Here is a 21223-nt window from a genome sequence, read left to right as displayed (position 1 = left end):
TCCTAATTTTTCTTATATCAACATCTCTACATGGATGGCAGCCATTCGATTCCAGTGTGTGTTAAATTCCAACACAGGCACACTTAATTTTAGTTAATGAGGTACTGATTAGGTGATTGCCTGAACCAAATTTAATTTAACGAGGAAAAGTATAAAAACCACTGCTGTGGTCATCACTATCCTCTTGCAATAGGACCAGCTGGATGGCAAAAACAGTGCAAATAGTACTTCAAAGGTAATTTTAATTAAAAAAATAACTATTCAGCAGAAAAGATTTGAGTGAGGAAAAGAAGGGTTAAATTCTGGCTTTACTGGCAGAGGGATACAGTGAGCGTCAGGTTGCTTCCATCCTGAAAATTAAAGATGACAGTTCATAAGAATAAGTTCTGTCCACTGACCGAGATGACCATCAACTCATTTGAATGTCACTCAACAACTGTAGGATGACATCAAGTGACCTACAAAAAGAGTGGAGAGGCCTACAAGCCACAGTGTCTTGTACCCACTGTGAAATTTGGTGGAGGATTGTTGCTTCAGCAAGGCAGATTGGTGACAGATTGGTGAAGAGCAGGCCAAGACGCATGAAGGCTGTGATTAAAAATTATTATGATGTGTGGAATAAATGTGTGGTTATTCCACACATTTGTATTTTGTTGTTGAATTTATATGAATTTGTTTTCTTAGCATTTCTGAGGTCTGAAAACAATGCATATTTTTTGGGTTATTTTGACCAGTAGTTGTTTTCTACAAATAAATACTCTAAATGACAATATTTTTTTGCGGAATTTGGGAGTAATTTTGTCAGTAGTTTATAGAATAAAACAAAACTGTTCATTTTACTCACACACATACCTATGTATGTACGGGAGATTGACAGACAGATCGGTGCAGCTTCTGCAGTAATGCGGTCGATGTATCGGTCTGTCGTGGTGAAGAAAGAGCTGAGCCGCAAGGCGAAGCTCTCGATTTACCAGTCAATCTACGTTCCTACTCTCACCTATGGTCATGAGCTTTGGGTCATGACCGAAAGGACAAGATCCCGGAAACAGGCGGCCGAAATTAGCTTTCTCCGCAGGGTGGCTGGGCGATCCCTTAGAGATAGGGTGAGAAGCTCTGTCACCCGGGAGGAGCTCAGAGTAGAGCCGCTGCTCCTCCACATCGAGAGGGGTCAGCTGAGGTGGCTTGGGCATCTGTTTCGGATGCCTCCGGAACGCCTTCCCGGGAAGGTGTTCCGGTCCCGTCCCACCGGGAGGAGACCCCGGGGAAGACCTAGGACACGCTGGAGGGACTATGTCTCCCGGCTGGCCTGGGAACGCCTCGTTGTCCCCCCGGAAGAGCTGGAGGAAGTGTCTGGGGAGAGGGAAGTCTGGGCATCTCTGCTTAGACTGCTGCCCCCGCGACCCGGCCCCAGATAAGCGGAAGATGATGGATGGATGGACATACCTATGTATGTCATGGTACGGTGAGCGGCAGTGCCACCGTGTCGTGCACCTTCAGTTCCCATCATCAAACTAACGCATCCTGGACTTGTTTCGTGTGACGTCTTTAATCATTCACACCAGGTCCCTATCATCTCGTTAGTATGTGTTAAAATGTTTCCCCTCTGCTCCCCACATTTGTCGATCATTGTTGTTTTCGTGTTGTGTTGCCATCAGTTAAATGTTTTATATTTAACCGATGAGTGCGTCCGTTTGCTGCTTAAGTCAGCCCCTTTCTTTTCGTTGTTCGGTTGAACTCAGTGTTTGTTTATTAAAAAAGTCTATATCGACGGCCTTCTGCCTGCGCCTGGTTCCTTGTCCCCGCATCCCCATGACAATGAATAGTAAAACCAGAGGAACTGATCATTTTGCAGTGGTCTCTGAATTTTTCCAGAGCCTATTTAACTGTCAAATTGTGTAGGTGTATTCAAGTGTCCCCATTCCCACTCAATTTATTTAATCCCTCCATTTATTTATCTTTTCCTCCATCTATCTCTCTCTCCCTCCATCTCTCTCTACAACCATCAGATGTGCTGTCATCTCCCACATCCCAGCAGGAGAGACAAAGGCCTTCCAGTGTAAAGACATGGAAGGTCGCTATGTTGTTGTGGTCATCCCTGGAAGGGCAGAATGGCTCACTCTGTGTGAAGTGGAAGTATATGGGTCTCATGCAGGTACAGTAATCAGCCAGTCAATGACACGGGAATTACTGTTGAGAACACATCCCTTTATCTATATCATCATTTAAGTATATATTTCATAAACATATCCTCAATGTATTGACTGTGCTATGTAATCAAAGCACTTTTTTTCTAACTATCATGAAGCAAACAGTGTTTTCCGCACTGCATTCAGACTTGCGTTGTGTGTTGTCATGGCTACCTGAAACATTTTTCAGGAAGATTTGATCAGCTTTACCAAGTTGAATATGGTACATTTGCAATAATGACTTTACTTTCAAATATTGGTATTGCTATTATTGTACAGAGAAATCTTTCATAATTTCATGAGAATTTTGTTAAATAAATCTTTTGACACTCATTGACCACAAAACCAACACTGCAAGACTCTTTCCAGGTCAATGGGTGGTTTTGGGTGAATTGCCACTTCAACCACACAGAGTTGACAACTTCAAAATAGTGGAAGCCCTCAAAGGGATGTCCAGGCAAAAACATGTTATATAAAATGTAAGTCCCCTATCCAACTTTCTGATTGGTCCAGAAGTTGCCTTCTCCACCTCCTTGGCTTCAGTTGGTGAAGCATTCAGGCGGCCCTCAGTCAAGTCTTCAGTAGTCCTACACTAACAACAACCAAACATGTACATTCTGTATTAAACCATTATTCTCTGTCTTTCTAGTAAGTTTGGCGTTAAATGGAGTAGCTGCTCAATCTTCACTTTATGGGAATCATAAGGCCTCTGATGCCATTGATGGGGACAGAACCTCACACTATGACTCTGGATCCTGCACCCAAACTAAGAAAGACACCAACCCCTGGTGGAGAGTGGACCTAAAGGGTCTGTACAGGGTTAGAACTGTATCCCTCACCAATAGAGGAGACTGCTGTCCAGAGAGACTTGATGGTGCTGAGATCCGCATTGGTAACTCACTGGAGAACAACGGCATCAACAACCCCAGGTGACACACAGACCTCTGAACAGTTATGTCCTGTCTTCAAGGTATTGGATTGATATTAATCCATGATGATGTAGATACTCTGTAGGTATATAGTATATTTAACAGATTCTAAAACATACATTGTAGAGCACCTCATTACCTCTCAACCCTCTAATGGTGTTAAGAAGTGCAGGTCTTTTTCCATGTGAGCAGTTTGCTTGTATGTGTCTTCTCTCTAGAGACAGGATAGCCAGCCTATGATCACTGAGTCTGTACATAGTCAAGGCCATGATCACTGAGTCTGTACACAGTCAAGGCCATGATCACTGAGTCTGTACACAGTCAAGGCCATGATCACTGAGTCTGTACACAGTCAAGGCCATGATCACTGAGTCTGTACACAGTCAAGGCCATGATCACTGAGTCTGTACACAGTCAAGGCCATGATCACTGAGTCTGTACACAGTCAAGGCCATGATCACTGAGTCTGTACACAGTCAAGGCCATGATCACTGAGTCTGGACATAAAAAGGTTCTTAATTTTGGGTCCGTCACATTTGATCCATACTGTGAAGTGCTTATTAAATGTACTAATGGCTCAAATTAGTGTTTGTTGTATCAGATGGTTTCTGCATTTACGTGTAACGTTGTCTCTAAAGGTTGAACGTTTTTATTCTATTGCTTTTAATTTCAGGTAATTTTCATTCAAGTCTGGTGGCTATGAGTGAACTTCCAAATCCAAGTGACTTTAAAGCTAGATAAGAGTTTATGATTATTTCATATAAATGTGAGAAGTTTGGTTCCTAAGATTGATTTGGAAAAAGTGTGGCTCTAAACTGTAGACCCTGATGTTTTAATGTTGTCTGAAACATGGCTTTCCAAATCTGTATCTAATCAGAACGTTGGTCTAGCCGGATATAATATGTGCAGGTGGGATAAAGTAAAGGGGGAGGTATAACATGTATATTAAGGGCAGATATATTGATAATGAGATTGTATAATTAACTAAACCTAAGTGGTTTGAATTTTGAGCAATTAAAATGCAACTGTTCATTACTGTATCATTAGATGTGTTAGGGTGTTATAGACGGCCCTCTGCTAAGACAGAGTCTCTGAACTCCCTGTCTGAGCGCTTGTCCTATTGGTGAAAAATGTAATGGTTCTAATGGGCGACTTGAATTGGGATCGGTTATCTCCTAACTCCATAAAAGGGCTGTGTAATACATTTCATTTTACCTAATTGATATATGCAATAACATGGCCAAACCTTAAACTCAACTCTAAAGAAACACTCATTTATACTATCCTAACTAATAATCCACAGAAGTAGGGAGACCGGGGTTGGTTGGTACACTTTTCGCTCTCTGCCGTATTTCTCTGGTATAATTTATGTTAAAATATTCTAACCAGTAGTTAATGAAAACTTAAGGTCTCTACTATAAATACATTTGTTTTAATTTACATAACTCTTTTCTAAAAGTAGGTGATTGGTAATTTAAACCATGTTGTGCATTTGTGCCAACTAGCCCCATCACAGGGTTTTTTGGCACACGTTATGGGGTTGGTTGGCACAATGTTAAAATGCTATAGTTACAAAAAAGAAATAGCCAATAGAAACAATTTGAACATGTAATTCAAACAAGAACCATTTCTCCAACATCTTTAAGCAATTCATAGGAATGTCAAATAACTTTTGCCATCGACCATTCAAAATAATAACCAGGAGTGACCGACATTTTTAAAGGGACAGTAAACACAATATTGTGGCGTTTACGGGTTTCCTGACCATGTAATTTAGCTATCTCCAAATAACGCAAGGAGAGTGAATCTTATTTACTGCCAGATGGCGTTTTAGTAGAACACTACACATGTGGGGAGCTGAACAAAACAATACACCTAGCCTTGAAACCCTACAGTTAAGTCTTAGCATTAAGTAATGCAGAACATCTTTGGCTAAGGCACACTCGAGAGAGAATGCAAGGTCTTAATTAATCTCAGTTCACCTGCTATACAGTGGGGAAGACACGTATTTGATATACTGCCGATTTTGCAGGTTTTCGTACTTACAAAGCATGTAGAGGTCTGTAATTTTATCATAGGTACACTTTAACTGTGAGAGACAGAATCTAAAACAAAAATCCAGAAAATCACATTGTATGATTAGTATTTGATCACCTACCAACCAGTAAGAATTCCGGCTCTCAGACCTGTTAGTTTTTCTTTAAGAAGCCCTCCTGTTCTCCACTCATTACCTGTATTAACGGCACCTGTTTGAACTCGTTACCTGTATATAAGACACCTATCCACACACTCAATCAAACAGACTCCAACCTCCCCACAAAGGCCAAGACCAGAGAGCTGTGTAAGGACATCAGGGATAAAATTGTAGACCTGCACAAGGCTGGAATGGGCTACAGGACAATAGGCAAGTATTAGAAAATGGAAGAAGTTCAAGATGACGGTCAATCTCCCCCGGTCTTGGGCTCCATGCAAGATCTCACCTCGTGGGGCATCAATGATCATGAGGAAGGTGAAACATTAGTAACACACTATGCCATCATGGATTAAAATCCTGCAGTGCACCCAAGGTCCCCCTGCTCTAGCCAGCGCATGTCCAGGCCGTCTGAAGTTTGTCAATTACCATCTGGATGATCCAGAAGAGGAATGGGAGAAGGTCATGTGGTCTGATGAGACAAAAATGTTGCTTTTTGGTCTAAGCTCCACTTGCCGTGTTTGGAGGAAGAAGAAGGATGAGTACAACCCCAAGAACACAACCGTGAAGCATGGAGGTGGAAACATCATTCTTTGGGGATGCTTTTCTGCAAAGGGGACAGGACGACTGCACCATATCGAGGGGAGGATGGATGGGGCCATGTATCACAAGATCATGGCCAACAACCTCCTTCCTTCAGTAAGAGGATTGAGGATGGGTCGTGGCTGGGTCTTCCAGCATGACAACGACCAGAAACACACAGCCAGGGCAACTAATTAGTGGCTCCGTAAGAAGCATTATCAAGGTCCTGGAGTGGCCTAGCCAGTCTCCAGACATGAACCCAATAGAAAATCTTTGGAGGGAGTTGAGAAGTCCATATTGCCCAGCGATAGGCCCGAAACCTGAAGGATCTGGAGAAGGTCTGTATGGAGGAGTGGGCCAAAATCCCTGCTGCAGTGTGTGCAAACCTGTTCAAGAACTACAGGAAACGTATGATCTCTGTAATTGCAAACAAAGTTTCCTGTACCAAATATTAAGTTCTGCTTTTTTGATGTATTAAATACTTGTGTCATGCAATAACATGCAAATTAATTACTTAAAAATCATACAATGTGATTTTCTGGATTTTTGTTTTAGATTCTGTCACTCACAGTTGAAGAGTACCTATGATACAAATGACAGACTTCTACATGCTTTGTAAGTGGGAAATCCAGCCAAATCGGCAGTGTATCAAATACTTGTTCTCCCCACTGTATATCCCACTCCCAGAACATAGAACCCAAATGGGTACATTCAGTCACAACGCCTTCTGCCCATCCCATACGGTTTGCTACAATATTTTAGAATGGACAGTAACTACAACAGTAGCCTATTAGCCCCCCACCATACGCACACACGCACACACACACACATACAAAGAGAGACACAGACACATGTATAAAACATGTCTTACCATATTTTTCACTAAATGCTTATACCTTCAAATTCAGTGTGCCAACTAACTTTGTGATGAAATTATGTTAGCCAGCTACCATCACTCATCACAAACTTTCAAATCTTATACCAAAATGTAGCTGATTCCTATGTATATCAACTAGAAGTAACACATTTCCAATATCTCTATCTAACAGTTTTTATAATATAAAAAAACTAAAAAACTAAATTCTGGCAATAATGAGAAGTTTCCTGCTACTGGCATACGTTCACTTTGGCACTATTCGCAACTTGTGGCAAACCAGGAGTGAACATGTTTGCCAGTAGTGGCAAACTTCTCATTATTGCCAGAATGTTGCTGGAAGATTGCCACTAGTGGCCAACATTGGCAAACCTGTGGCAAAATGTAAACTAATTTATTTGCTACAAATCAGACACAAGTTGGGCACAAATCTGCTGCAGACATTTTGGTTTTGTAAGAGGTAAATCAAGCTTTTATTATGAATCTACAAAAGAAAATCTTTGTAACCCAATAAAATTCTGGAAAACCATTAAATCTATCAATATAAAAATACCCTTGTTTGACCCTACCTCTGAAATGGTTGCAAGACTCTAAAGAAGTAAAATATGAAGTGGAATTGCTGCATTTATTAAATAATGATTTTGCTGGGCACCTTTTAAAAAATCATCCCATGTCAGATGTGAGCGTGCTACTGATGATTCTATTCAGGATTGCCATGCTACAATTAGATCTATGGATTGACCCTTTAGTTTTGAAACGACTGACCAATCCAAAATTATAATGTCTCTCAAATCAATTTACATTAAGAATTCAGCTGGCCCAGATTAATTGAATCAATATTAATTAATATTTGGAGCAAACATAATGTCTGCCCCTCTTACTCATAATCTTACTCAACATTTTTAAGCAACACAATTCCCAAAAACTAGAAAGTCACATATATCACGCTGTTACACAAGGGTGGCGAGCCATCACAGCTGGATAATTACCATCCTAAATCACAACAAACATAGTACCATCACAGCTGGATAATTACCATCCTAAATCACAACAAACATAGTACCATCACAGCTGGATAATTACCATCCTAAATCACAACAAACATAGTACCATCACAGCTGGATAATTACCATCCTAAATCACAACAAACATAGTACCATCAAAGCTGGATAATTACCATCCTAAATCACAACAAACATAGTATCATCACAGCTGGATAATTACCATCCTGTATCACAGCTGGATAATTACCATCCTGTATCACAAAAAATATAGTACCATCACAGCTGGATAATTACCATCCTGTATCACAACAAACATAGTGCCATCACAGCTGGATAATTATCATCCTAAATCACAACAAACATAGTACCATCACAGCTGGATAATTACCATCCTATATCACAACAAACATAGTACCATCACAGCTAGATAATTACCATCCTGTATCACAACAAACATAGTACCATCACAGCTGGATAATTACCATCCGAAATCACAACAAACATAGTACCATCACAGCTGGATAATTACCATCCGAAATCACAACAAACATAGTACCATCACAGCTGGATAATTACCATCCTGTATCACAGCTGGATAATTACCATCCTATATCACAAAAAACATAGTACCATCACAGCTGGATAATTACCAATCCTATATCACAACAAACATAGTACCATCAAATCTGGATAATTACCATCCTGTATCACTGCTGGATAATTACCATCAAGTTTCACAACAAACAAGGAATTTGTTTTGGTAATTGATGCAACAATGTATACAAAAGGAATAAGGGAAATAAAAACAAATAAGAACAATGAACTGAGCCTAAAAATAGTAGACTATGCATTAATAAATTACTAAATAACTAAAAAGTATATGTAAGGTGCAAGCTTTTATCCAGTTGAGGGTTGTTTATGTATGTGGGGAGGGGTAATATATTTGCCCAGTTGAGTGTTGTGTGTATATGTGGGGAGGGGTTATAGATTTGTCCTGTTGAGGGTTGTGTGTGTCTATGTGGGGAGGGGTTATAGATTTGTCCTGTTGAGGGTTGTGTATGTATGTGGGGAGGGGTTATCGATTTGTCCAGTTGAGGGTTGTGTGTATATGTGGGGAGGGGTTATAGATTTGTCCTGTTGAGGGTTGTGTATGTATTTGGGGAGGGGTTATAGATATGTCCAGTTGATGGTTGTGTGTGTATCTGGGGAGGGGTTATAAATTTGTCTAGTTGAGGGTTGTGTGTGTATGTGGGGAGGGGTTATAGATTTGTCCAGTTGAGGGTTGTGTGTGTATGTGGGGAGCGGGCTATAGTCAATTTCGTTCCGAAATTCAGGATAAGGGACATTCAGGATAAGGGACATTCAGGATAAGGGACATTCAGGATGCTCAGGACAAAGGACAACATTGTGTATCTATTTACTGATCTATCAAAAGCTTTTGATACTGTTGACTATGTTCTGCTGTTGCGTAGGTTCAGTAAAATCAGCTTAGGTACTAGCATTAAACTGGTTTCAAAACTGACAGAACCCAATGTATTGCACGGGGGGAATGAGGTCAAAGTTTATACAACTCATGAAGGGACTCTGTCGTTCTCTGTCTGTCTGTGTCTGTCTGTCTCTGTCTGTCTATCTATCAGATGTGCTGTCATCTCCCACATCCCAGCAGGAGAGACAAAGGCCTTCCAGTGTAATGAGATGGAAGGTCGCTATGTTGTTGTGGTCATCCCTGGAAGGGCAGAATGGCTCACTCTGTGTGAAGTGGAAGTATATGGGTCTCATGCAGGTACAGTAATCAGCCAGTCGATGACATGGGAATTACTGTTGAGAACACATCCCTTTATCTATATCATCATTTAAGTATATATTTCATAAACATATCCTCAATGTATTGACTGTGCTATGTAATCAAAGCACTTTTTTTCTAACTATCATGAAGCAAACAGTGTTTTCCGCACTGCATTCAGACTTGCGTTGTGTGTTGTCATGGCTACCTGAAACATTTTTCAGGAAGATTTGATCAGCTTTACCAAGTTGAATATGGTACATTTGCAATAATGACTTTACTTTCAAATATTGGTATTGCTATTATTGTACAGAGAAATCTTTCATAATTTCATGAGAATTTTGTTAAATAAATCTTTTGACACTCATTGACCACAAAACCAACACTGCAAGACTCTTTCCAGGTCAATGGGTGGTTTTGGGTGAATTGCCACTTCAACCACACCGAGTTGACAACTTCAAAATAGTGGAAGCCCCCAATGGGATGTCCAGGCTAAGTCCCCTATCCAACTTTCTGATTGGTCCAGAAGTTGCCTTCTCCACCTCATTGGCTTCAGTTGGTGAAGCATTCAGGCGGCCCTCAGTCAAGTCTTCAGTAGTCCTACACTAACAACAACCAAACATGTACATTCTGTATTAAACCATTATTCTCTATGTTTCTAGTAAACTTGGCGTTAAATGGAGTAGCTGCTCAGTCTTCACTCTATGGGAATCATAAGGCCTCTGATGCCATTGATGGGGACAGAACCTCACACTATGACTCTGGATCTTGCACCCACACTCAGAAAGACACCAACCCCTGGTGGAGAGTGGACCTAGGGGATGTGTACAGAGTTAGAACTGTATCCCTCACCAATAGAGGAGACTGCTGTCCAGAGAGACTTGATGGTGCTGAGATCCGCATTGGTAACTCACTGGAGAACAACGGCATCAACAACCCCAGGTGACACACAGACCTCTGAACAGTTATGTCCTGTCTCCAAGGTTCTGGATTGATATTAATCCTTGCTGCTGAAGGTACTCTGTGCTTATAAGTACATTTTGGATTATAGATTCATTAGGACAGAGTTAACACAGTAATGCATACAATTAATTTAATATGATTAATTCTGTTAATTCTTTATTGCTTTTTTTGCCTCAGAATCTTTATCTACAGTCTGTACTTGACTTGAGAAATTCTACTTGTCCCTCCCTCTCCCTCTATCAGATGTGCTGTCATCTCCAACATCCCAGCAGGAGAGACACACTACTTCCAGTGTAATGAGATGGAAGGTCGCTATGTTGTTGTGGTCATCCCTGGAAGGGCAGAATGGCTCACTCTGTGTGAAGTGGAAGTATATGGGCTTCCTACAGGTAATCATCTATAACTGTCAGTCTTAATTGTTTATATGTATTATGTATTATTATACCTTTACTTCAACAAGGAACACACTTGCAATGGTCACGCAAGGTACAGCCAGTGACGTTATTCTTAGCAGGCTTACTGCTCTAAAACAATGAGTACTTCAGTAAAATTGGTCTCCATGTGTATTTTATTCATGGGGTATTGTTGTGAAATTGGTCTTAAATTGAATTCGTAGTGGCATTAAAAAAGTCATAAAACGTTTTTAACTTGCTGAAACCTGCAGATACCCTGTGGGGCGTCTTTAGGGAGGTTTCCTACTGAGCTGTCATTGCAGATCATCCATTGGTTGTTTAAGGGGAGGGGGTTGCGGTCACTGCGATTGCCACATTTTGAGAAATTGCTGTGGAGTAAAGTATGTCAGCCCTCAGGAACCTCCTAACGACCTGGGGCCCCAAGCAGTTGCCTGCCTTACCTGTTCACAAGCTACGCGTCTCGTTCTGTGGATCTGAATCTACAACGTGTGTGTAGTCTGAAGCACAATAAGCATGTTTTGGAAATTATAGGAAAATGACCGGCATACCGTAACTCTGTGGTTCACATGTGCGTATTGAACTGGAAGGGGGCATACCTAACGGATCGAAAACATACCATTTAACCTTACATCCCTAATCTATACTCCATGTACTTGGTGAAAAAACTAGTCATGTATCATCTCGTAAGATCTACGCACCATGTACTTGGTGAAAAAACCAGTAAAAGTATAATCTCGTAAGATCTATGCACCATGTACTTGGTGAAAAAACTCATAATGTATCATCTCGTAAGATCTACGCACCATGTACTTGGTGAAAAAAATTGTCACGTATCATCTCGTAAGATCTATACATCATGTACTTGGTGAAAAATCTAGTCATGTATCATCTCGTAAGATCTTCACACCATGTATTGGGGAAAATACAAGTCATGTATCACCTAGTAAGATCTTCACACCATGTACTTGGTGAAAAAACAAGTCATGTATCATCTCGTAAGATCTATGCACCATGTACTTGGTGAAAAAAATTGTCATGTATCATCTCGTAAGATCTTCACACCATGTACTTGGTGAAAAAACAAGTCATGTATCATCTCGTAAGATCTTCACACCATGTACTTGGTGAAAATATAAGTTATCTAGTAAGATCTACACACCATGTACTGGGTGAAAATACAAGTCATCTAGTAAGATCTACACACCATGTACTTGGTGAAAGTTCAAGACATTTAGTAAGATCAACACAATGTACTTGGTGAAAATCTACAATATCTATTTCTCCCTAAGCCTAAGGTATGATTGTGGTAGTGTGTTGGACCTGAGACATGTTGGACAAAACCCATTGAGTCAATCAAAGGTTTTTTCAAGAGGATCATTGGACATTTCCATATGAATATTGAAATTGCCCAAAGATTTGAATACTATCTGCCATGACTACAAGGTTAGACAATAATTCTGGAAAATCATTGAGGAACAATGTGTATGGCTCAGGGGGCCTGTTAATTGTAGCTATGAAAAACAATTTATCATCCTGGTTTGCTTTCATGAGTAAAACTTCAAAAGAATGAAAACCAGTGATGAGTTTAAGAGTACATTTATATTTACTGTCATAAATATTAGCAACACCCCCCCCCCCCCTTTTCAGGATGAGTGGGGGATATGATCACTAGTGAAGGCTCTTCTGGGAGGTGGTAGTATATGTAAGCAATAAAGCAGGAGGAACTGTTTTAAATGGCCAATATAGCACATTTATGAACTGTTCTTAAGCACGGCACATAGTGGAGTGACTGGACACAGTGCTTTGCCATGGTAGATTGGCAATATATCATAAAGCCCCAACATGCCTTATTGTTCTTATGAATTGTTTACCAACGCAATTAGAGCAGCGAGACGTAATGTCATGACATACCAGCATACATCTGTCTCATATGTCATGTCCATCAGCCAATCCTCATTCAGGATTCAAAACACCCGATTTAAATCTACAGCTGACCACTGATCCCAATCAGATTAGTAAGTGATTTTACAAAAAAGGTCAGATCTCATGGTTTTGTCAGATAGGAATTTCACAGATACAGTTTGGATCAATCGTATATACAGTTAGGTCCGGAAATATTTGGACACTGACAACATTTTCATAATTTTGTCTCTGTGCACCACCACAATGGATTTGAAATGATACAACTAAGATGAAATTGAAGTGCAGACTTTCTGCTTTAATTCAAGGGGTGGAAAAAAAATGTTGTATGAAAGGTTTAGGATTTGCAACCATTTTCATACACAGTCCCCTTATTTTAGGGGCTCAAATGTAATTGGACAAATTAACACAGTCAATAATAAAATGTTCATTTTTACTGCTTTGTCAAGAATCCTTTGCAGGCAATGATTACTTGAAGTCTGGAACGCATGGACATCAACAAAAGCTGGGTTTCCTCCTTTGTGATGGCCTTTACTGCATCTGTCTTCAGTTGCTATTTGTTCATGGGTCTTTCTGTCTTAAGTTCTGTCTTCAAGTGAAATGCATGCTCGATCGGGTTGAGATTAGAAGATTGACTCAGCCATTGCAGAAAATTCTACCTCTTTGCCTTAAAAAACTCCTGGGTTGCTTTCGCAGTATGTTGTGGGTCATTGTCCATCTGTAAAGTGAAGCGCCGTCCAATCAACTTTTCTGAATTTGGCTCAATCTGAGCAAACAATATATCCCTATACACTTCAGAATTCATCTGGCTGCATCTGTCTATCTTTCACATCATCAATAAACACTAGAGACCCAGTGCCATTGGAAGCCATGCATGCCCACGCCATCACACTGCCTCCACTGTGTTTTACAGATGATGTGGTATGCTTCAGATCATGAGCCCTTCCAAGCCTTCTCCATACTTTTTCAAAGAATGCTTTTCCAGAACTGGTCTGGCTTTTTTAAATGTTTTTGGGCAAAGACTAATCTGGCCTTTCTATTCTTGAGGCTTATGAATGATTTGCACCTTGTGGTGAACCCTCTGTATTTGTTCTCGTGAAGTCTTCTTTTTACAGTAGACTTGGATAATGATATGCCTACCTCCTGGAGAGTGTTCTTCACTTGGCTGGATGTTGTGAAGGGGAAATTATCCTAGGATCATCCACCACTGGTGTGGAGTGTACAAAACTGTTGATTTGGCTACTTATAATGTTCCTGCTATCTCTCTGATGTTTTTTGTTTTTTTGCAGCCTAAGGATGGCCTGTTTAACTTGCAATGAGAGCTCCTATGACAGCATATTGTGGGTTCACTGCAACAGCATTCCAAATGTGAATGCCACACCTGGAATCAACTCCAGACCTTTTACCAGCTTAATTGATGAAGAAATAATGAAGGAATAGCCCACACCAGTCCATGAAACAGCTTTTGATTCATTTGTCCAATTACTTTTGGTTCCTTGAAAAAGAGGGGGCTACATATTAAGGAGCTGTAATTCCTAAACCCTTCCTCCAATTTGGATGAGAATACCCTCAAATTAAACCTGGGACACTGTGCTTTAAACCTGTATTCATTATTTAACTTTGAATTTAATACATTTTGGCAAACAGACAAAATAACAAAACGTGTAAGTTTCCAGTTATTTCCAGAATTAACTGTACACTAACACCTCAATTTCTCCTGTTATTATTGAAATTCACACAGTTTAATGTCTGAATGTACTCCCAAATGAAAGCACAAGAACAATTGGAAAACAAAAACATATCATGGAATCATCTTGTTTAACTAAATGTTAATCATAATCGCCACTTCTTGCAAACATCAGCTAAACACACTTGTGACATTCCTTCTACAATGGAACTCAATTATTGGACTGAAAGTTGCAGTTGTAGGTTGCTTGGCTTTCACCCTTCTGCCCAGTTCATCCTAAACCAGCTTGATGGCGTTCAAGTCTAGAGACTCTGCTGAACATTCCATAATATTAGCTTACCGTCAAAGTGTAATGTTTTTATAAAACATTCCCCACCTTGTCCCTGCAGTAAACTTGGCGTTGAATGGAGTAGCTGCTCAGTCCTCACTCTATTTTAATACTAAAGCCTCTGATGCCATTGATGGGGACACAACCTCAAACTATCACTCTGGGTCCTGCACCCACACTCAGAAAGATAACAAACCCTGGTGGAGAGTGGACCTAAGGGAGACCTACAGAATTAGAAGTGTATCCCTCACCAATAGAGGAGACTGCTGTGAGGAGAGACTTGATGGTGCTGAGATCCGCATTGGTAACTCACTGGAGAACAACGGCATCAACAACCCCAGGTGACACATAGACTTCTGTACATTTCTTTGACCTGTTGTTGGTATTCATCCATGCTGCTCTAGATTCCATGTGGCTATATGCTATATTTAAGTCATATTCTGTAGGCTACATTGTAGAATACCCCATTCCCCCTCAATCTCTCTCCTCTCCCTCTTTCAGATGTGCTGTCATCCCTCACGTCCCAGCAGGAGAGACCCAGTCCTTTCATTGCAATGAGATGGAAGGTCGCTATGTTGTTGTGGTCATTCCTGGAAGGGAAGAATGGCTCACTCTGTGTGAAGTGGAAGTATATGGGTCTCCTACAGGTAAACACTGATCACTTTGTCTTCACATTAACCAACATGATTTGCATTATATACACCTTTATGTACATGATGGCCATTCCATTCCATTTAAAGTTGTGCTCAAACATTTGCATACCCTTAGTTCTTAATATAGTGTATTGCCCCCTTTAGCATCAATGTAATTGTAATAGTTGTCTATGAGGCCCCGAATTCTTGCAGGTGGTAGAGATGCCCATTCATCTTGCCAAAATGCCTCCAGGTCATGCAAAGTCTTTGGTCGTCTTGCATGAACCGCAGCTTTGAGATCTCCCCAGAGTGGCTTGATGATATTAAGGTCAGGAGACTGTGATGGCCTCTCCAGAACCTTTACCTTTTCCTGCTGTAACCACTGGAGGGTCAACTTGAGGGTCATTGTCGTGTTTGAAAGTCCAAGAGCATCCCATGTGCAGCTTTCGTGCAGAAGAATGCAAATTGTCTGCCAGTATTTTCTGATAACATGCTGCTTTCATCTTGCCATCAATCTTCACAAGATTCCCTGTGCCTTTAGAGCTCACACCCCCCCAAAACATCAGTGAGCCACCACCATGCTTCACAGTGGGGATGGTATTATTTTCACTATAGACTACACTTGTTGACCCCTCTCCAAACATGGCGCTTATGGTTGTGACCATAAAACTCTATTTTGGTCTCATCACTCCAAATTACATTGTGCCGGGAAGCAGTGAGGCGGGTCAAGGTGCTGTCGGACATATTGTAACCAGGCATTTTTGTGGCACTCGCGCAGTAAAGACTTATTTTTGATAACTTGACCATGCAGCTAATTTTTGTTCAAGTATCGTTGTATTGTGCTCCTTTAAAACAATCACACCGTCTTTTTACCTGTGGGTTTTCCTTTTTATCCTGAACAATTCTTCTGGCAGTTTTGGATGAAATCTTTCTTGGTCTATCTGACCTTGGCTTGGTATCTAGAGAACCCCGAATTTCCCATTTCTTAGTAAGTGGTTTTACAGTACTGACTGGCATTTGAAAGGCTTTGGATATCTTTTTATATCCTTTTCCATCTTTATAAAGTTCCATTACCTTGTTACGCAGAACTTTTGACAGTTCTTTTCTGCTCCCCATGGCTCAGTATGTAGTCTGCTCAGTGCATCCATATGAGAGCTAACATACTCACTGACTATTTTTACACAGACACTAATTGCAATTTAAAAGCCACAGGTGTGGGAAATTCAACTTTAATTGCTATTTTCACCTGTGTTTGTCACCTTATGTGTCTGTAACAAGGCCAAACATATGTACATTTTGCTCAGGGCCATTTGGGTGATTTCTGTTATCATTAGGATTTAAAAAGGAGCCAAACAACTGTGATAATAAATGGCTTCAGACAGTTTTTTTGCATGATGAGTCATATTTTGAAAATCAATGCCATAATTTCACAATTTCTGCCAGGGAATGCAAACTTATGAGCACAACTGTACATAAGCTGGCACTCTGATCAATATTATGACCCCTGACCATTACCCTTATCCATACCATGACTCTGACCCATGACCATTAACCTGATCATTGCCCTGACCCTTGACCATTACTCTGACCATTACCCTGACCCCTGACAATTACCTTGACCATTACCATTACTCTGACCCCTGACCATTACCCTGACTCCTGATCATTACCTTGACCATTACCATGAACTTTGACCATTAACATGACCATAAGCTTGACCATTACTATTACTCTGACCCGTGACCATTACCCTGACCCTTGACAATTACCTCAGACCATTACCCTGACTCCTGACCATTACCTAGACCCATACCATGACCCTTGACCATTACCCTGTCCATTACCTTGACCATTACCATTACTCTGACCATTACCATTACTCTGACCCCTGACCATTACCCTGACCATTATAATCAACCTGACCCCTGACCATTACCTTGACCCATGACCCCCTGCGTCCTATTGGGGATGTTTCTACTTGGTTATGTAAATTTGTTTTAACAGGCACGCAATTAAGAACAAGTTCTATTTTACAATAACAACTGAATCACAATACCCATGATGTAAATTAGCACTCCAAAAAAACAGACATCCCCAAAATTATAACAGATATCCCCAAAGGTCCAGAGAGAAAGCCTGAATGGAATGACAAGGAATTAGTTGGCTACTGCTTCAAAACCAAACCTGTGAGGGTTATTGTACTGGGAGTAATGGTTATGGACTTATTCATCCTCTAGATCAACGGCTGTAAACCACACGTTGGAACAAACTAACTGTAATGCTGACAAAGCATTAGCCTATCACGCTGTGACCAGCGCTGCTCTAGCACTCTCAGACCACGTCATGGTCAATCTAATACCTACATACAGGCAAAAACGTACACTTTCTAAACCTGTTGTGTGAAGGTCAAAGTGTTTACTGACATTTTCAACACCTCCCTGGAGACATGCTGCATCCCGGCCTGTTTCAAGTCCTCCACCATCATCCCAGTCCCCAAGAAGCCAAGGACCACAGGACTTAACGACCACAGACCTGTCGTCGTGACCTCTGTGGTTATGAATTAATTTGAGAGCCTTGTGCTGTCCCACCTCAAGACCATCATCGACCTTCTACTAGACCCACTGCAGTTTGCCTACAGAGACAAACGGGTCTGTGGACGACATGGTCAACATGGCTCTTCACTTCATCCACCAGCATCTGGACTCTCCTAGGACCTACGCCAGAATCCTGTTTGTGGACTTCGGTTCCCCATTCAACACCATAACTCCCTCTTTTCTCCAAGACAAGCTATCCTAACTGGGAGTGCCTGAGTCCACATGCAGGTGGATCACAGCGTTCCTGTCCAAGAAGAAGCATGACTTGAGGCTGGGGAAACTCCTGTCTGACCCCCTGACCATCAGCACCATCAGATTTATTTCTGACGAGTTTGACGAGTCCCCCTACAGGTGGGAGATTGACCATCTGGTGTCCTGGTGTCAGAACAAATTGGAGCTCAACGCCCCAAAGACTGTGGAGATGATAATGGACATCAGGAGAAGCCCAGCTGCACTTCCCCCCATTGCCCTGGGTGGCTCCCCAGTCAACTCTGTTGAGTCAGATCGCTTTCTGGGCACCACCATCGCCCAAGACCTCAAGTGGGACCTGAACATCACCTCTCTTACAAAGAAAGCACAGCAGAGGATGTACTTCCGGCAACAGCTACAAAACATCTACAAAAGTTCAAGCTGTCACCAACTATGATGGTGCATTCCTACACTGCCATCATAGTCCATCCTGACCTCCATCACCGTCTGGTACTCTGCAGCCACAGCCAAAGACAGGGGCAGGACATCATCCGCTCTCCCATCTCTACACAACCTACACACCTCCAGGACACGGAGCAAGCAGCAATGATTGGTGCTGATCCCTCTCACCTTGGAAATTGACTATATTCAGAACTCTCCCCTCTATCAGAAGGCTGAGGTTTATCAGGACCAAAATCTCTCGCCAAAAGAACAGTTTATTTCCTACAGCAGTAGGCCTCATGAACATGCCCCCGGAACCAAATTGACTATAGCTCGCTCCCAACATACACACACAACCCTCAACTGGAAAAATCCATTACCCTTCCCAACATACACACACAACCCTCAACTAGTCAAATCTATGACCCCTCCCCACATATACATACAACCTGAACTGGATAAATCCATTACCCTTCCCCACATAGACACACACAACCCTCAACTGGACAAATCCATTACCCTTCCCCACATAGACACACACAACCCACAACTGGACAAATCCATTACCCTTCCCCACATAGACACACACAACCCACAACTGGACAAATCCATTACCCTTCCCCACATAGACACACACAACCCTCAACTGGACAAATCAATTACCCTTACCCACATAGACACACACAACCCTCAACTGGACAAATCCATTACCCTTCCCCACATAGACACACACAACACTCATCTGGACAAATCCATTACCCTTCCCCACATAGACACACACAACCCACAACTGGACAAATCCATTACCCTTCCCCACATAGACACACACAACCCACAACTGGACAAATCCATTACCCTTCCCCACATAGACACACACAACCCTCAATTGGACAAATCCATTAACCTTCCCCACATAGACACACACAACCCACAACTGGACAAATCCATTACCCTTCCCCACATAGACACACACAACCCACAACTGGACAAATCCATTACCCTTCCCCACATAGACACACACAACCCTCAACTGGACAAATCCATTACCCTTACCCACATAGACACACACAACCCTCAACTGGACAAATCCATTACCCTTCCCCACATAGACACACACAACACTCAACTGGACAAATCCATTACCCTTCCCCATATAGACACACACAACCCTCAACTGGACAAATCCATTACCCTTCCCCACATAGACACACACAACCCTCAACTGGACAAATCCATTAACCTTCCCCACATAGACACACACAACCCTCAACTGGACAAAATCCATTACCCTTCCCCACATAGACACACACAACCCTCAACTGGACAAATCCATTACCCTTCCCCACATAGACACACACAACCCTCAACTGGACAAATCCATTACCCTTCCCCACATAGACACACACAACCCTCAACTGGACAAAATCTTGCACCTTACATATACATTTAGTTATTGTTTAGTAACTTATTAATGTACATTCTCCTATTTTTATGCTCAGTCCACTGTCCACTGTATTTGTTTTTACTTCCCTTATTGCTTTTGTATAAATTGTTGCACCAATTACCAGAACAAATTCCTTGTTTGTTGTGAAACTTACTTTGCAATAAAACTCTTTCTGATTCTGATTTGAAACTAAACAAAAAAAAACTGGTTTAGGATCAACAAGTTTAACAAGGGACGGAGAACGCTATCGTTCTTGAGAACCAGAAAGCATCAGCTGTTCCAACCTTTGTGAGCTTTTATTATAAGTACAAATCCTTTTACTGAAGAGAAGAATCAATCTCTGTCCTCAGAAACCTAGTTTCAAATTAGAGTTTGTGACCCTGTCACCCAATTGAAGGTTCTAAAATGGTACTTCCACTCTTCACTCGATTCCTTTACAGTCTATTGAGTGATTTGCAGGCATTTCCAGAACAGAAATGGAATAGTCTTGAACAAGTAAAGATATTTCCCCTCAGTATCTCTAGGATTAAAAGTATGGGGGAGCCCTATTTTATAGGTTCCAGTTCCATCTAAAATGGTAAACTGCTCATAAGTGGGAATATGGGAGCTCACCTCCCTCAGCTCTTATTTCAACCTATGTGCAGGACCACGTAAAAATCAAACACAACAACCAAATCTGTACATTCTGTATTAAACCATTATTCTCTATGTCTCTAGTAAACCTGGCCTTAAATGGAGTAGCTGCTCAATCTTCACTCTATGGGAATCGTAATGCCTCTGATGCCATTGATGGGGACAGAACCTCACACTATCACTCTGGATCCTGCACCCACACTCAGAAAGACACCAACCCCTGGTGGAGAGTGGACCTAAGGGATGTGTACAGAGTTAGAACTGTATCCCTCACCAATAGAGGAGACTGCTGTCCAGAGAGACTTGATGGTGCTGAGATCCGCATTGGTAACTCACTGGAGAACAACGGCATCAACAACACCAGGTGACACACAGACCTCTGAACATTTATGTCCTGTCTCCAAGGTATTGGATTGATATTAATCCTTGC

At 41.4% G+C, this 21223-nt stretch overlaps 2 protein-coding genes across 11 annotated transcripts in view; one reads left to right on the top strand and one right to left on the bottom strand.

The window, feature by feature from the left end:
- Positions 1-21223, bottom strand: part of grip2b (glutamate receptor interacting protein 2b) — a 399250-nt gene that overhangs the window by 112163 nt on the left and 265864 nt on the right. The gene's annotated exons all lie outside the window — the stretch shown is intronic.
- Positions 1-21223, top strand: part of LOC105006817 — an 80099-nt gene that overhangs the window by 20326 nt on the left and 38550 nt on the right. For 2 of the 4 annotated variants that reach the window (XM_029113932.2, XM_029113931.2), the window contains exons 6-13: positions 2007-2152; positions 2836-3115; positions 9404-9549; positions 10212-10491; positions 10756-10901; positions 14922-15201; positions 15362-15507; positions 20878-21157. In XM_029113932.2, the coding sequence (XP_028969765.2) occupies positions 2007-2152; positions 2836-3115; positions 9404-9549; positions 10212-10491; positions 10756-10901; positions 14922-15201; positions 15362-15507; positions 20878-21157 (1704 nt within the window). The remainder of the gene's footprint in view (positions 1-2006; positions 2153-2835; positions 3116-9403; positions 9550-10211; positions 10492-10755; positions 10902-14921; positions 15202-15361; positions 15508-20877; positions 21158-21223) is intronic. The other 2 variants (XM_029113933.2, XM_029113934.2) reach the window with 2 other exon arrangements.

Source organism: Esox lucius, chromosome 17, assembly GCF_011004845.1.
Source record: "Esox lucius isolate fEsoLuc1 chromosome 17, fEsoLuc1.pri, whole genome shotgun sequence".
NCBI lineage: Eukaryota > Metazoa > Chordata > Actinopteri > Esociformes > Esocidae > Esox > Esox lucius.
This window is presented reverse-complemented; position numbering and strand designations above follow the sequence as displayed.